This window comes from Drosophila kikkawai, chromosome 3L (genome assembly GCF_030179895.1).
Source record: "Drosophila kikkawai strain 14028-0561.14 chromosome 3L, DkikHiC1v2, whole genome shotgun sequence".
Lineage (NCBI taxonomy): Eukaryota > Metazoa > Arthropoda > Insecta > Diptera > Drosophilidae > Drosophila > Drosophila kikkawai.
This window is the reverse complement of record NC_091730.1, coordinates 29058206-29073667: the sequence shown is the minus strand read 5'-3', so window position 1 is coordinate 29073667 and position 15462 is coordinate 29058206. Positions and strand designations below refer to the sequence as shown.

At 39.4% G+C, this 15462-nt stretch overlaps 2 protein-coding genes across 2 annotated transcripts in view; one reads left to right on the top strand and one right to left on the bottom strand.

Annotated features, from left to right (window-relative positions):
• The window catches only part of Snap25 (Synaptosomal-associated protein 25kDa), a 351700-nt gene that overhangs the window by 251591 nt on the left and 84647 nt on the right, over positions 1 to 15462 (top strand). The window lies entirely within an intron of this gene.
• On the bottom strand, positions 5172 to 6422 carry LOC121502704 (uncharacterized). The gene is made up of 2 exons (XM_041776408.1): positions 6357 to 6422; positions 5172 to 5570 (listed from the first exon to the last, which is right to left on the bottom strand). Exons 1-2 carry the CDS (start codon positions 6420 to 6422, stop codon positions 5172 to 5174), a joined length of 465 nt encoding a protein of 154 aa, XP_041632342.1.

Genomic DNA, 15462 nt, shown 5'->3' with positions numbered 1-15462 from the left:
CAACACGTAGATGCTCTGAGCAGATGCAATATTTTCATTGTAGAAACCAGTACATTTGAGGGCAATCTTGTAATTTGTCAATCGAGATATAAAAATATAGCAAATCAAAGAAGAGTTAGAAAAGAATCAGCACAAACTGTTCGAAATGAGAAATGGCGTTGTATACAGAAAAACAGATGACGATCGTTTATTATTTTATGTCCCTGAGGACATGGAAGGTCCCGTTTTGCACAAATATCATAATGAACTTGGTCACATTGGTAGAGATAAGATGGTAGATGCTATTTCGAGGAGCTATTGGTTTAAAAATATCAAAGACAAATGTAAGAATCACATCGAGAATTGCCTAAAATGTGTAGCTTTCTCTCCAAACACAGGAAAATCGGAAGGTTTCCTTCACAGCATTCCTTAAGGCGATAAGCCATTCGAGCTATTACATATCGACCATTACGGACCAGTGGCCGCAGGAAGGGCGAATAAACACATATTTCTTATAGTAGATGGTGTTCGGCTCGAGGGGGGGAAATTCAATTTCCTTCACTTTCCAGATCAGCAGGAATTATTTAGATAAGTCACTCCCGCGCCGCAGTCGGAAACACCAAAGAAATCGCGAAAACGCGCAAGAGAAAATCACCACCAACGAAATGAAATAGTAGGCCGGGGGGGCGTGGTAATTTTCAATATAATATAGAATCGTATGTTCCGCTTTATTCAAGTTCTAATTAGGAATTAATGTACAAGCTGGAGTGGGAGATCAAACTAGCTAGGAGAGCGGGAGCGGCCGCTCAGCGATGCGACGATCGGCCAGAGCCGAAGCATCCGCTAGAAGAGCGGGAGCGAGAGAGCGAGCTGAGGAGCTTTGAAGAAGCGGGAGCGCTTCGGAGTCGCGGGGGGCGGGAACATAAGCTCCTGACCTGAACATTCTCCCCCCCTTGCGAGGATACGCAGCAAAATATCAGAAGTCCTTCGCTCGAGAAAGTGTTGGAGTCGCTGAGCGGTCGTCGGCATGTAGAAGTGTGTGATGATCCTGTCCACACGACTGGCATCGGTCGTTACTACGGCAAGATCCTCCAGAATGGTGGTGGGCCAAGCAGTTGACGCAGTATTTCCTGTCGATGACTGCCTGGAGCCGTTTCTTCGCATCAAGCCGAAGAAAACGGTGGCACTTCCGAAGAGGATGGTTCCCTTGACAGACTCGGCATTGGTAGGATGAAATACCTCGGGAACGTCTGCTTTTGTTGTCGTTGTATGGAACCCAGTAGTTGAAGGAGTCGGCCGCATTGGTCACTCGTGTAGAGAACGACGAAATCCGTTGGATAGGTGGAGATATTTGTCGGGTGTCATCACGAGGAATCGGAACACTGGAAGATGAGTCGCTTGGATGCAACAAAGTGTGATGCCGACCGTGACAAGTAAGACAATTGTGGGCGCTTGTGCAATTACGGAGTGGATGACCGCTTGCAAAGCAATTTAAGCACAACTGCTTTTTCTGAATATAAGATGATCGATCGACTATCGTCATCTGAAGGAAGCGTGGACACAAACGCACTGGATGGTTCTCTGCAGAACACAAATCGCATCTTTTGGACGTATGAAGAATCCTCGTACTAAAGGATTGTAGTACTCGTGGCGATGGGTTGGAAATTGTCGGTTTAGATGAACGAAAGCGTGTCACAGTAGGCTGGAGAGAATCTATGGCTTCCAGAGTTCTATAGCGCTCTGTTAGGAATGAATCAAGTTCCGGCCACGTAGGAATTTCGGTTTTTTGTTCGATGGATTGCTCCCATAATGAAAGCGTCAGCTTTGGAAGTTTTGTGGAGCACAAATAAACAAGGAGGCAATCCCAATTCTCAGTAGAAAGGCCGGAAATTCTCAGCGATGTTAGACAATTTTGGATTGTATTTTGCAGCTCCTTCAAGGCTGCCGAGGATTCGCGTTCAATGGACGCCATGTTAAATAATTTCTTAAGTTGATTGTTTACTAACGCGCGTTTATTTTCGAAACGATCGTGAAGCGCTGACCACGCGGATTGGAAGCCATCATTGGTCAGTGGAGATTTCGAAACAATGGCGTGAGCTTCGCCGCTAGTTTTTGCGTTTAAGTGGAAAAGCTTTTCCACTGGAGTTAACCTTGAATTATTTACATAAATGGCCGTAAACAGGTCACGAAAAGTGGGCCAGAGCAGATAATCTCCGTCAAAGATTTCTGTGTCGCATGGCGGAAGACTGCAACCCCTCGAGAATGTCTCTGGAGCTGTTCTTGCCTGTGAAGTGGAGGCGGACACACGGTCGATGTCTTCGTTCAGCTTGGAAGCACATCTTTCGTACACCGCATAATAGTGGTCGTATTTATTTTGAAGTAGCGGAAGATTTCCGCTACTTCCCTCGTGAAGAGCTGCTCTGGAAACGGTCTCATACTCCCGTTCAACCTTTTCCCATAAGGACTGGATCTGATCTAGACGGATCTTTAATGTGAATGAATTGGGCTTGGAAGTGGATGCCGCAAAGATCTGGCTTTCAAATTGGATGAGACGGTTGCTAGTTGCTATAAACTCAAGCATAGCAACATCTAGAGGGCCGTTGGCTCTGGATCTCTCCCTCTTCTGACTCGCGTCTTGCGGAATTGGTTCTTGTCCTTCCGACATTTTGGATTGGTTTGAGACTTGATAGGAGTGACCGACTAACTAGGTAAATGAAGCTGCTGGATTGAGCAGAATTCCCAAAATAGGATGGATCTCAGAATTAATCAATAGAATTCGAATGGTAGAATTATTTGCTCCCAGTACCGTCAACTAAATCGAAGGAGTAGCAATGTGAGACGGTAAAATCGAAACAAATATGGATTGCAAGAATATGCCGTAGAATTCGGATGGTAGATGGTGGAAATATACAATCTCAGAATTGCAAGTAAATACAGTGGAAAAAATTTACTTGAAGTAGAAGCGACGAGAATCGAAAATATATGTAGTGGAACCAATATTAATTGGAGCACATGCGACGAGAATTTAAATTTATTTGTATTTATAAATAATTGCGGAATGGAAATGCAGAGTTTTTTATTATTTTCGTATTTAAAATAAATGCAGGAAGGATGTAGATTATTATTATTATGCGATTGCGGATATTTAATCGAGTGCAAAACTTTAAAAGTAATTGTGATTAAGTGATTGATTAATTATTAATTAATTAAAAAAAATATATTAATTGTAAAGAAAAAATAATTAAATCGGAATGGTGGGATTGGAACACCTGACACTTTTCTTCTCAACTTAATGTTCGTTGGGATGCGCTGCCGGCAATGTAAAAGCTCTTGATTATGTATGTATGTATGTATATAGCGCACCAATAAAATTCAGAAAAAAGACGGACACTGGCTTATAAAATTTTGTTTTAATATTTTATTCTTTATTTATTATGGTTTATTTTCTTGGTTTTAAATGTTGTATTAAAATGTTGTTTAAAATTTTGTATGTAAACGTATGTGGAATGTAGAAAAATATAATATGGAATCATATATATTTGACCTGGAGAAAATATAATATGGAATAATATAATAATATATGTGTATATATTAGCAGCGGACTGTATTCTTTATTATTTGTAATTTTTTATTATCGGAATCTTAATAATTTTGTCTTTTTATATTGTGTAAAATAAACTCAATGTCTTTATGTAGACAGATGTACGGACATATGTATGTATGAATTTTAATTTTCTGTCGGAACCGTTTTGTACATTGATGTACGGATATATGCCAATATGTAGAGGAAAGCGGACGAAAAAGAATATGGCGACGATCAAAACGGAGACGGATTGAAAATTGCAAAATGTAGGAAATGGAAAAACGAAATGGAAAATTCCTCAACTGCCGTTGTCAGGAAAACTCGCTCTTGGAGTCGACACGGAAATTAATCTTGCAGCAGAGTGACCGAAATTAATTGTTCGGACTACTGCTGAAGACCGGCAGTGAGGGGGCGACGGAATAATTCGTACTTATCTTGGAAAATATAAAACGCCGAGAACTGCTGGTGTGGAAGGAAAAAAATCCGGAATCCAAAAATCCAAAAATCCAATAAAATCCGGAAATCCAAAAATCCACAAATCCGGCTCTGGAGGACCAAATGTTCGGCTCGAGGGGGGGAAATTCAATTTCCTTCACTTTCCAGATCAGCAGGAATTATTTAGATAAGTCACTCCCGCGCCGCAGTCGGAAACACCAAAGAAATCGCGAAAACGCGCAAGAGAAAATCACCACCAACGAAATGAAATAGTAGGCCGGGGGGGCGTGGTAATTTTCAATATAATATAGAATCGTATGTTCCGCTTTATTCAAGTTCTAATTAGGAATTAATGTACAAGCTGGAGTGGGAGATCAAACTAGCTAGGAGAGCGGGAGCGGCCGCTCAGCGATGCGACGATCGGCCAGAGCCGAAGCATCCGCTAGAAGAGCGGGAGCGAGAGAGCGAGCTGAGGAGCTTTGAAGAAGCGGGAGCGCTTCGGAGTCGCGGGGGGCGGGAACATAAGCTCCTGACCTGAACAGATGGATTTACGAAATTCGTTAGATTATATCCAACCAAAACAACAAGCACAAAAGAAGTTCTAAAAGCTTTATCGGATTATTTCAGGGCGTATAGCAAGCCAAAATGTATAGTTTCTGATAGAGGCAGTTGTTTCACATCTAACGAATTCGGACAATTTTTAACAGAAGCAAACATTAAACATCTCAAAATAGCGACAGGTTCTCCGCAAGCAAATGGACAAGTGGAACGGATTAACAGGACAATAGGACCAATGATGCGAAATGAACCGTAGTGTTCGAGATGGGCTGTTCAGGAGTGTGAGCCTGAGCTGCGTTAATAGAGTTAGAAGGATTGCCTTTACGCAGCAACGTATTATGCCGTACCTTGCATGTAAAACAGCTATGCCTGCTCAATCCCAAAGTTTATGTCCTCTTGCGAAACAATTAAGGCAACACTTCTGCTTGATAGATAATGCTTTTTGCGGTTGAGTCATCTGGAGAAAGCGAACTGGATGAGGCACTATGGAGAATAGATCACAAAAACGTGCACGTTGTTCGACTTATGTCTCAAAAGTATATATATATTTTTTTTTTCGTTTCCATATTTATTGTGATTTTTGTTTTGATATAATAAATTTACTTAAGAAAAATCACTAAGCCAGGTGTACAACGATTTGCAGCCTATAAGGCGACTGCTTGAATCCACGGGCCGCGTAATCGGAGGGAGCCGAACGATCGGAGACCTTGGGATATTCCTCATCTCCGGGTACGCACCCCTTGCAGCAGAAAATTACACGCCAGCCACCCTTGCGGGTCAAATCTTTCTGATTGTACTTGAAATAGTAGGCACCGGCGTAGATTCCGGTGAGAGCCAGGAGTGCTTTTCCGGTCCAGAAGCGTACTGTGCACGCACGCTGGAAGCCCAGAACAGGTGTCAATATGTTGCAGACCTTGTTCAGCGGGGCGCGGTAGAAACGCTTAATGGGGTTGTTCAGCTCCAGCTTCAGGGCAGGCACCTTGCGCCGGCCGTGGTGCAGCTCCTGGTCCTTCAGCTACTTCTTGTTGCTCAAAAACTGCCCCCATAAGAGAGTGACCTTTGGCAATTTGGAGGAACAGAGCAAAATTAAGCGGCAATCCCAATTTTCTGTTGAGACTTGCGAATGTTCAAGGGCTAAACACCCTTGAATGGTTCATTGAAGGTCTTTAAAGGCCGTGCCTGACCCACTGCCTATGGTCGGAAGACTAAAAAGGATTTTTAATTGGCTGTTTACCAACAGTCGCTGGAACCCATCATTAGTTAGCGGAGACTTCGTAACGGGGTAACGACATAAGTCCGCCGCCATAATTTCGCCGTTTTAAAACGACATAATTTCGCGAGATCTAATGACGCTTGAGGACGCCATAAGTTCGCGCAGGAAAAACGAAATTATTTCGCCAGCCGCGATCTTATGTCGCCTAAAAGCGTCATAAAACCGAGCGAAATTATGTTTCTTTAAAATTATTTGTGGCGAACTTATGGCGCTTTGAAGCGTCATAAGTCCGCCACAGAAAAAATGACACCATTTCGCGGTTTGGATGTACGTATGTATGTATGTATGTATGTATGTATGAATATGTATGTACATACATGCATAACTTATATATCGGCCAGAAAACTAACATTTTGGTATTTTATGGTATTTTTAAGTGCATTTTTATATTTCATTTTTTGCATGCAAAGCAATCCCTCACGATCTGCGCCGTACGCTCGTCCTGTTTGAAAATCTAGCTCGTAACGGGGCATTATTTGTCCAGATATGATGTCCAACAATGATCGAATATAGTGTTTTCCTACAAACGACAAGGGCCAAATTTTCAACTTCCGGGGCTGTAGCTGCTACCGACACCATGGAACTTCCTACCATCGCGGTGCACCGTGTTTTTCCATAGGAATTAGATGCTTGGTGGGAGTTTCATGGTATGGGGCGTAGTTAACGCCTCGGGAATAGGAATTTAGGCCTTCATCGAGTGTAATATAGATCGTTTGTAGGAAAACACCATATTCGATCATTGTTGGACATCATATCTGGACAAATTATGCCCCGTTACGAGCTAGATCTTCAAACAGGACGAGCGTACGGCGCAGATCGTGAGGGATTCGCTGGTGTATTATGGTCCCCGGCAATTATTTTTTAGTTTAGGACTTAGGACTTAAATATTATATATTATATTTGTAGTAGGCTATACCGATAGTTTAACACTAATACCGATACTTATAAGATACCGATGTTTAGTCTGTTAAGGGGTTATATACAGTTGTACCGAGCAAAAATATGAAGTTTTGTCGATTTTTTTTTGACACCATAAAGAATATTTATTAAAAATGTTTTACCGGCGTTGTTTAGTACATCTTTCTGGGTAATTATTAAAATTTTTTTTATAAAAAAATATTAACTAATAAAAAAGTTATGGCCGAATTCAAATACCCTCTTTTTCCGATAGTGACTTGCGGTGGACATCATATCCCGAGAACGGTTCATCAGAAATCAAAAATTCAAAAAAAGTTCGTTAGTATATTGAATTGTCTAGTCCGTGAACGAAGGATTTGTAAAAATTTTGATTTAAAAAAAAATGGCGACGATTTTAACAAAAAATGTTCTTTTTAAAGGGTAAAATTTTCGGTTTTTATGCTCTAAAAAAGGAAGTTTTCAAAAAAATTGAAAATCCTTCGTTCACGGACTAGTTTTTGAGATAATAAATAAGTGGTCAAAATTTGGTGTCGATCGGATTAATAGTTTTTTAGTAATCGTGTCCACGGGAAAGGTAACTTCGAAAAAAAAACGATTCTGAGATAATCGCGTTTAAAGTTTCAAGTTTGTTCCGGCCGACGTGCAGGTCGTGTGCTATAAATAGCTACAACTTCGGTTCTAATGCTCCGATCGTTATGCATTTTTGTGAGAGTATTCTCAATAGTATATACTTTAAGAATATGCAATAAAAAAAAAATCGATTTTTTGGACTATCACAACTGTATATAACCCCTTAAGCCGATGTAAAATAACATGAGTCTGAGAGCGCATCGCTAATTCTGGCATTCTGTGTGTCGGCGGATAAGAAAGAGGTTGTAAAATAAAGACGTAGTGGTAAATTAAATAAGTCATCCTGAAAGTGTATTCTGTCTACCACAAATTCAGAAGTGGTCAAATCTACGCCATGAATGAAGCTAATTTAAACGCATTTTCGGTCATCCAGCTAAAAAGATGGCTTTCAGCGTTAGGTTTGGCAACCCAAGGTGCAAAGGCCGAGTTGATGGCCCGTCTTGGGTAAATACCGCTTGAAATTCGAGGCCAAGAACCAGACGAAGAAACCGGCCAGAATTTCGGAGAAGATGAGCCTGGCGCCGCCGGCACTGTACTCCAGTTGGTCAACACCGATCCTGAAAATCCAGGGCGAGCGACGTCGCAGGAAGGCGCTTCCGAGAATGTTCCAGAGCATGACGAACTTCTTGGAATCATCACGCAGCTGCGGGCAGCACTTATTGCGCAGCAAAATGCGTTGCACCGAGCAGAAGAGCGTGGCGCCTTACAGCAACAACAAATCGAGGAGCTCAACGCCATTCAACAAATACAAATGCAACAGCTAGAAGAGACAAGCGTCGCCACAGACCTACATCAGCAAGAAGAGACACGCATCGCCACACACACACAACAGCAAGAAGAGGCGCGCCATCACCATCAGAAACGGACTATGTGGCAACGCCGACGACAACCAGGGAGAGAGACCATTTACCAGGGCTGGATCAGCGGCATCACTCTCTTATGCCAAGGAAGCTGCCATCGACTTCGAAGGGAATATTTGCGCACGCAACTGGGTGGATCACATTAAAAACATAGGACAAATCTACCATCTAAATGATGACTGCCTACGAAAGTTGCTCGTTACCAAATTAAAAGGCAATGCACAGCGTTGGCTACACGCCAACCCAACTCGAATGCTGGAGTCTTTCGACAGGCTGTGCGAGCAACTAATCGTTGCATTTGGAGAAGCAGCGTCCAAATCAGAGCTGCGTCGAAAGTTTGAGCAACGTAAATGGCAAAGGAACGAGCGTTTTACAATGTATTTCGAAGAGAAGGTAATGATGTCCCAAACCATCAACATGGACATGGAGGAACTGCTGGAGCAACTCATCGAGGGAATCCCGTCGGCGAGCTTGCGTGATCAAGCCCGCATCCAAAGGTTCGCCAATCCGGAGCAAATGCTGCTAGCATTCGCCAATGTACGCCTTCCGCAACAAGCCGGAGTCTACGTACCGAAGAAGTCAATGTCGGCGGCGGCGGACGTCAACAACCTGCGCTGCAGGAACTGCAATTCTAAGGGCCATTTCGCCAAGGACTGCCGCAAGCCAGCAAGGGCACCTGGATCGTGTTTCGCTTGTGGAGAAAAGGGCAATTTTGTGGGAGAATGCCGTCTGAGGAAGAGCAACAACAGCAGCAACGTTAACGACTATGTAAGACGGTTACAAATTTTTTTCATTTCTTTCAATAATTTACCTATTGTTGCAGAATGTCTCATAGATTCAGGAAGCGCGATCTCATTCATTAAGCAGTCAAGAATTCCATTTGAAGTAGCATTAAAAGCAGTTGATCAATTGTATTATGGGCTAAACAAAAGCCAACTTAAAGTTTTTGGAAAAACGTTTTGTTTCATTTTAAAAGAAAAAAAAAAGATTAAATTAGAGATGATTGTCGTCGCTAATGAATCAATGAGACACGATGTAGTTCTAGGAAGGGATTTATGAATCAATATGGTCTGAGCATGAATCTAGACACCCTCAACATTAATGGAGATATTAATAATACGATTAAAGCACATGGGAAAAAGGATCAGCAACTAGCAACTGCCGTAGTAGCCAATTGCGACTCCAGCGAAACTGTATTAGAAAATGAATTTGTTATGAAAAAACTGTTAGGAAATTCAACTGTTATGGAAAATGAAACTGTTAGGAAAAAATCGTTAGAAAATGAAACTGTTAGGGAAAAATCGTTAGAAAATGAAACTGTTAGGGAAAAATCGTTAGAAAATGAAACTGTTAGGGAAAAATCGTTAGAAAATAAAACTGTTAAGGAACAATTTTTAGAAAATGCAACTGTTAAGGAAAAATCTATAGAAAATGCAACTGTTAAGGAACAATTTTTAGAAAATGCAACTGTTAAGGAAAAATCTATAGAAAATGCAACTGTTAAGGAACAATTTTTAGAAAATGCAACTGTTAAGAAAAAAATCTATAGAAAATACAACGGTTACGGAAAAATTTTTAGAAAATGAAGCTGTTAAGGAACAATTTTTAGAAAATGAATCTCCTGAGGAAAAATTATTAGAGAAGTCAACTATTATGGGAAAATTACTAGGAGGAATAAATGTTGAAAGAAATTTTAGAGAACAGGAAACACATAACGGGAAAAGTGTAGAGAGCGATACTATTAATGAAAAAACAGAAATTTTAGCAGACGATTTTGAAACTGAGATGCTAAACATTAACGTAGTTGATGATCAATTTTCAGACTACAACTGTGGGTGCGATGTAAGCTATGAAACGAAGTGCAAATTTATTAAGATGTTTGAAGAATCATATGTTAACGCAAAGAGACCAGATACTCCATTTACCAGATGCGAGATGAAAATTTGTTTAGAAAAATCCAAACCTTTCAGTTGCTCACCTAGGCGACTTTCTTATAGTGAAAAGGAGCAGCTTCAGAAATTATTAGACGAATATTTAGACAAAGGCATAATATAACAGTGATTCAGAATATGCTTCTCCCATTGTACTGGTAAAGAAAAAAACAGGAGATTTGCGTTTATGCATAGACTATCGAAAATTGAACAAAGTTTTGATAAAGGACAATTATCCGTTGCCTTTAATAGATGATCTTTTAGACAAGTTAGTGAATAAAAAAGTGTTTTCAAAGCTCGACTTAAAAAATGGATATTTTCACGTATTCGTTGGCGATGATTCAGTTAAATATACATCATTCGTAACTCCATTAGGGCAATTTGAGTTTTTAAGGATGCCTAGGGGTATCAAGAATGCATCAGCAGTATTTCAGCGCTTTGTAAACAAAATTTTTGCTGATTTAATAATTTAATTCTTAAACCTTAAGAAAAAACTGATAGAGATAGAGTAGAGTTTTAGCAATTTATAATCACAAAGATGAGGTTGAATTGCATTGCGATGCAAGCGCGATGGGTTTTGGTGCAGTTTTAATGCAAAGGAAAGGAGATGGAAAACTTCATCCCGTGTTCTATTTTTCGAAACGAAGTACTGAGACTGAAGCCAAGTATCACAGCTTTGAGCTAGAAACTCTGGCTATTATCTATGCCCTGCGTAGGTTTCAGATCTATTTACAAGGGAGGCGTTTTAAAATAATAACAGATTGCAATTCTTTAACGTTGACCTTAAACAGAGTCGAACTGAATCCTAGAATCGCCCGATGGGTACTTGAACTTCAAAATTATGATTATGAACTGATTCATAGATCCGGAACAAAAATGCAACACGTAGATGCTCTGAGCAGATGCAATATTTTCATTGTAGAAACCAGTACATTTGAGGGCAATCTTGTAATTTGTCAATCGAGATATAAAAATATAGCAAATCAAAGAAGAGTTAGAAAAGAATCAGCACAAACTGTTCGAAATGAGAAATGGCGTTGTATACAGAAAAACAGATGACGATCGTTTATTATTTTATGTCCCTGAGGACATGGAAGGTCCCGTTTTGCACAAATATCATAATGAACTTGGTCACATTGGTAGAGATAAGATGGTAGATGCTATTTCGAGGAGCTATTGGTTTAAAAATATCAAAGACAAATGTAAGAATCACATCGAGAATTGCCTAAAATGTGTAGCTTTCTCTCCAAACACAGGAAAATCGGAAGGTTTCCTTCACAGCATTCCTTAAGGCGATAAGCCATTCGAGCTATTACATATCGACCATTACGGACCAGTGGCCGCAGGAAGGGCGAATAAACACATATTTCTTATAGTAGATGGATTTACGAAATTCGTTAGATTATATCCAACCAAAACAACAAGCACAAAAGAAGTTCTAAAAGCTTTATCGGATTATTTCAGGGCGTATAGCAAGCCAAAATGTATAGTTTCTGATAGAGGCAGTTGTTTCACATCTAACGAATTCGGACAATTTTTAACAGAAGCAAACATTAAACATCTCAAAATAGCGACAGGTTCTCCGCAAGCAAATGGACAAGTGGAACGGATTAACAGGACAATAGGACCAATGATAGCAAAGTTAACTGAGCGTGAAAATGGTATACACTGGGATAATGTAATCGAACAAGTAGAATATGCACTCAACAACACTGTACACAGAAGTATTAAACAAGTTCCTAGTAAGATGCTCTTTGGTGTAGAGCAGAAAGGCCAAATTATTGACGAGCTTAGGGAAATTAGAAGAAATTAACGACACAGCCCAAGTAGAAAGTTTAGAGGAAATTCGAAGACTGGCAATGGAAAACCAAAACCGTGCACAGGCATACAACGAAACATATTATGATAAAACAAAGAAAAAGCCAAAGGATTATGCTAAAGGAGATTACGTAATGGTCAAAAATTTTGACAGCACTGCGGGGGTTGCTAGGAAGTTGATCCCAAAGAACAAAGGCCCATACATGATTGCTAAAATACTGCGTAATGACAGGTTCTTGCTAAAGGATGTTGAAGGTTTCCAAGTTTCACGAAATCCATACAAGGGTGTATGGAGTGCTCAAAACATAAGACCTTGGATAGGAAAACAAACAAAACCCTGAAAAAAAAAGATGATAATAATTAAAAGAATAATGTATACTAAACTATTGTTATTGGATAAGTTGTTGAACAAACTGATACAAATAATGTCTAGTTCATAAGAAACCAGGATCAGGGGATCCGTATCGTCAGGATGGCCGAATTGTAGCCTACTACTATTCCGATAGTTTAACACTAATACCGATACTTATAAGATACCGATGTTTAGTCTGTTAAGCCGATGTAAAATAACATGAGTTTGGAAGCGCATCGCTAATTCTGGCATTCTGTGTGTCGGCGGATAAGAAAGAGGTTGTAAAATAAAGACGTAGTGGTAAATTAAATAAGTCATCCTGAAAGTGTATTCTGTCTACCACATTTTGGAAAAAATTTTAAGCAGAAAGGTCGAAAACACGCAATAAGTAGTGCTCCTATCCTTAAATAGAGGCTACAAGAGGAGTGGGCTAAAATAAGGAAGAGGGAGCAGGATAATTGGGTGGCTTTGATGCCTAGACATTTACAAGCAGTTATTGATGTCCATGGTAATCCAAAAATATATTATTTTTTGTTCCTTATATCAATATTATATCATAAAAGTGCATAGTAAGCAATCGTACGTACACTTTTGTCACTGTCGTTTTTTCGTTTTCTGTTTATAACTTAAGAACTTAATGTTGAATTCGAATGAAATTTTAGTTGTAGCATTTAAAACAAGACTGCATCATTACTTTTCTTGTCATATCTATAGGATTGGGTAAAACCCAAAAAAAGGGGTCGTACGTAGACTTTTGTCCGTGACTGTATGTCTATCTCCGTTATTTTCATACACAAACATGTGCAGAAGATCCACATTCTTTTTCTTCACAGTTTTCAATGCCTGCAGCACCAAATCAAAATCAGCTAGTTGAGACATGTGTGTATTGTGAAATACATTCCTTTGAACACGTCGGTGTCTCACTACGTTCGTCGTTCTCTTTCACGTCTGTTCTACCCGTCTTTTACATGCACCTATGCGTAGTTCTAAATGTATGCGTGCAGATCAGCGATGTGTGTGTAGCGTCGTCTTCGTTTTGAATTTCACATGCGCATGCGTATTGTGTGTGTAGCGTCGTCGTCGTTTTTGATTTCACAATTCGAAATTTTAACACTTTAAATCAATTTGTTCGTCGTTTTAAATCAGTTTTTCATCGTTTCTTTATGCACTTTATCACGTAGGTTGAGTTGTGAGGTTGATAATTTATAGTAAATAGTTTAGTTTAGAATAAAGTGAATCGTTTACACGGTTTAGAATAGTTTGTAATAGTTTTTAATCGTTTTAACTTCTTTTTCGTCGTCGTCTCTCGTTGCAAACTCCCGCTTTTTACCTCTCGTCTTCTCTTCTTCTGCAGTGGTGGGTTAGGTGGAACAGAGTTGCCAGACCCATTCCCACAATTATAATGATACCGAAGCCCGGATAAAACTACACGGCTCCGACTTCTTGCTGACCAATACGTTTATTATCATGCTTGTCCGAGTTATTTGAAAAATGTCTTCTAATGCGTATAATTCCTTATCTGGGAACTAATAACATCATCCAAGTTTATCAATTTGGCTTCAGAGAAAAGCATGGAACTATCGAGCAAGTTAACAGAATAACATTAAAAAGTCATATTGCGTTCGAACATCGAGAATATTGCAGCGCGATATTTATCGATGTTTCTCAAGCATTCGACCGCGTCTGGCTCATGCAGAAAATATTAACACATTTTTGCCGGTGAACACTTAGATTACTGGAGTTGTATCTCTACAAGAGAGTCTTCGCAGTGAGGTGCAACGTAACAACATCCGGCACCTTTTCTATCGCACCGAATCCAACCTATTCCAGCTCGCCAACCACCTTAAGGGGTTATATACAGTTGTGATAGTCGAAAAAATTGATTTTTTTTTATTGCACATTCTTAAAGTATATACTGTTGAGAATACTCTTACAAAAATTCATAACGATCGGAGCATTAGAACCGAAGTTGTAGCTATTTATAGCGCACTACCTGCACATCGGCCGGAACAAACTTGAAACTTTAAACACGATTATCTCAGAATCTTGTTTTTTTTGAAATTACCTTTGCGGTGGACACTATTACTAAAAAAACTATTAATCCGATCAATACCAAATTTTGACCACTCATTTATTATAATAAAAACTAGTCCGTGAACGAAGGATTTTAAATTTTTTGAAGCATAAAAACCGAAAATGTTACCCCTTAAAAAGGACATTTTTTGTTAAAATCGTCGCCATTTTTTTTAGATCAAAATTTTTACAAATCCTTCGTTCACGGACAAGGCAATTCAATATACTAACGAAATTTTTTTGAATATTTGATTTCTGATAAACCGTTCTCGGGATATGATGTCCAACGCAAGTCACTATCGGAAAAAGAGGGTATTTGAATTCGGCCATAACTTTTTTATTAGTTAATATTTTTTTATAAAAAAAATTTTAAGAAGTACCCAGAAGGATGTACTAAACAACGCTGGCAAAATATTTTTAATAAATATTCTTTATGGTATAAAAAAAAAAATCGACAAAACTTCATATTTTTGCGCGATACAACTGTATATAACCCCTTAAGGTAGTCGAGAAGTGGCTATCTAACTGGCGTATTAAAATGAATTAACAAAAGTGTAGGCACATAACGTTTACTCTTAACAGACAAACATGCCCTTCGCTCTACTTGTACAGCACGCAAATCCCCGAAGTCAACGTGGTAACGTACCTGAGCGTCCACCTGGACCGACGCACAGTAGCGTCCTTTCTCATTTTACGTTTGCAAAAATCATGACTTTTGAACAAAATAAAATAATAAAATAATTTAAACGCCATTTGACAGCCAATTGTTGTAAAATTTACATATGTATATTGAAAAAAGTGCCACGCCCACGTATTCCTTTTTTTAAAGGGTATCTTTATTTATATGTATTTGCTCAAATAAAAATAATTTGAAAACTAAAACAAGAAAGGAAGCTAACTTCGGCACGCCGAAGTTTGTATACCCTTGCATATTGGTTTTGATGTTTATATTATACTTTTAAATGCTGAGTACGCTCACAAAACAAAGTTTCAGTTTGACAGTTACAGTTTTACATTTCCAGCTTTACATATTTTATACATTTACCGATCGC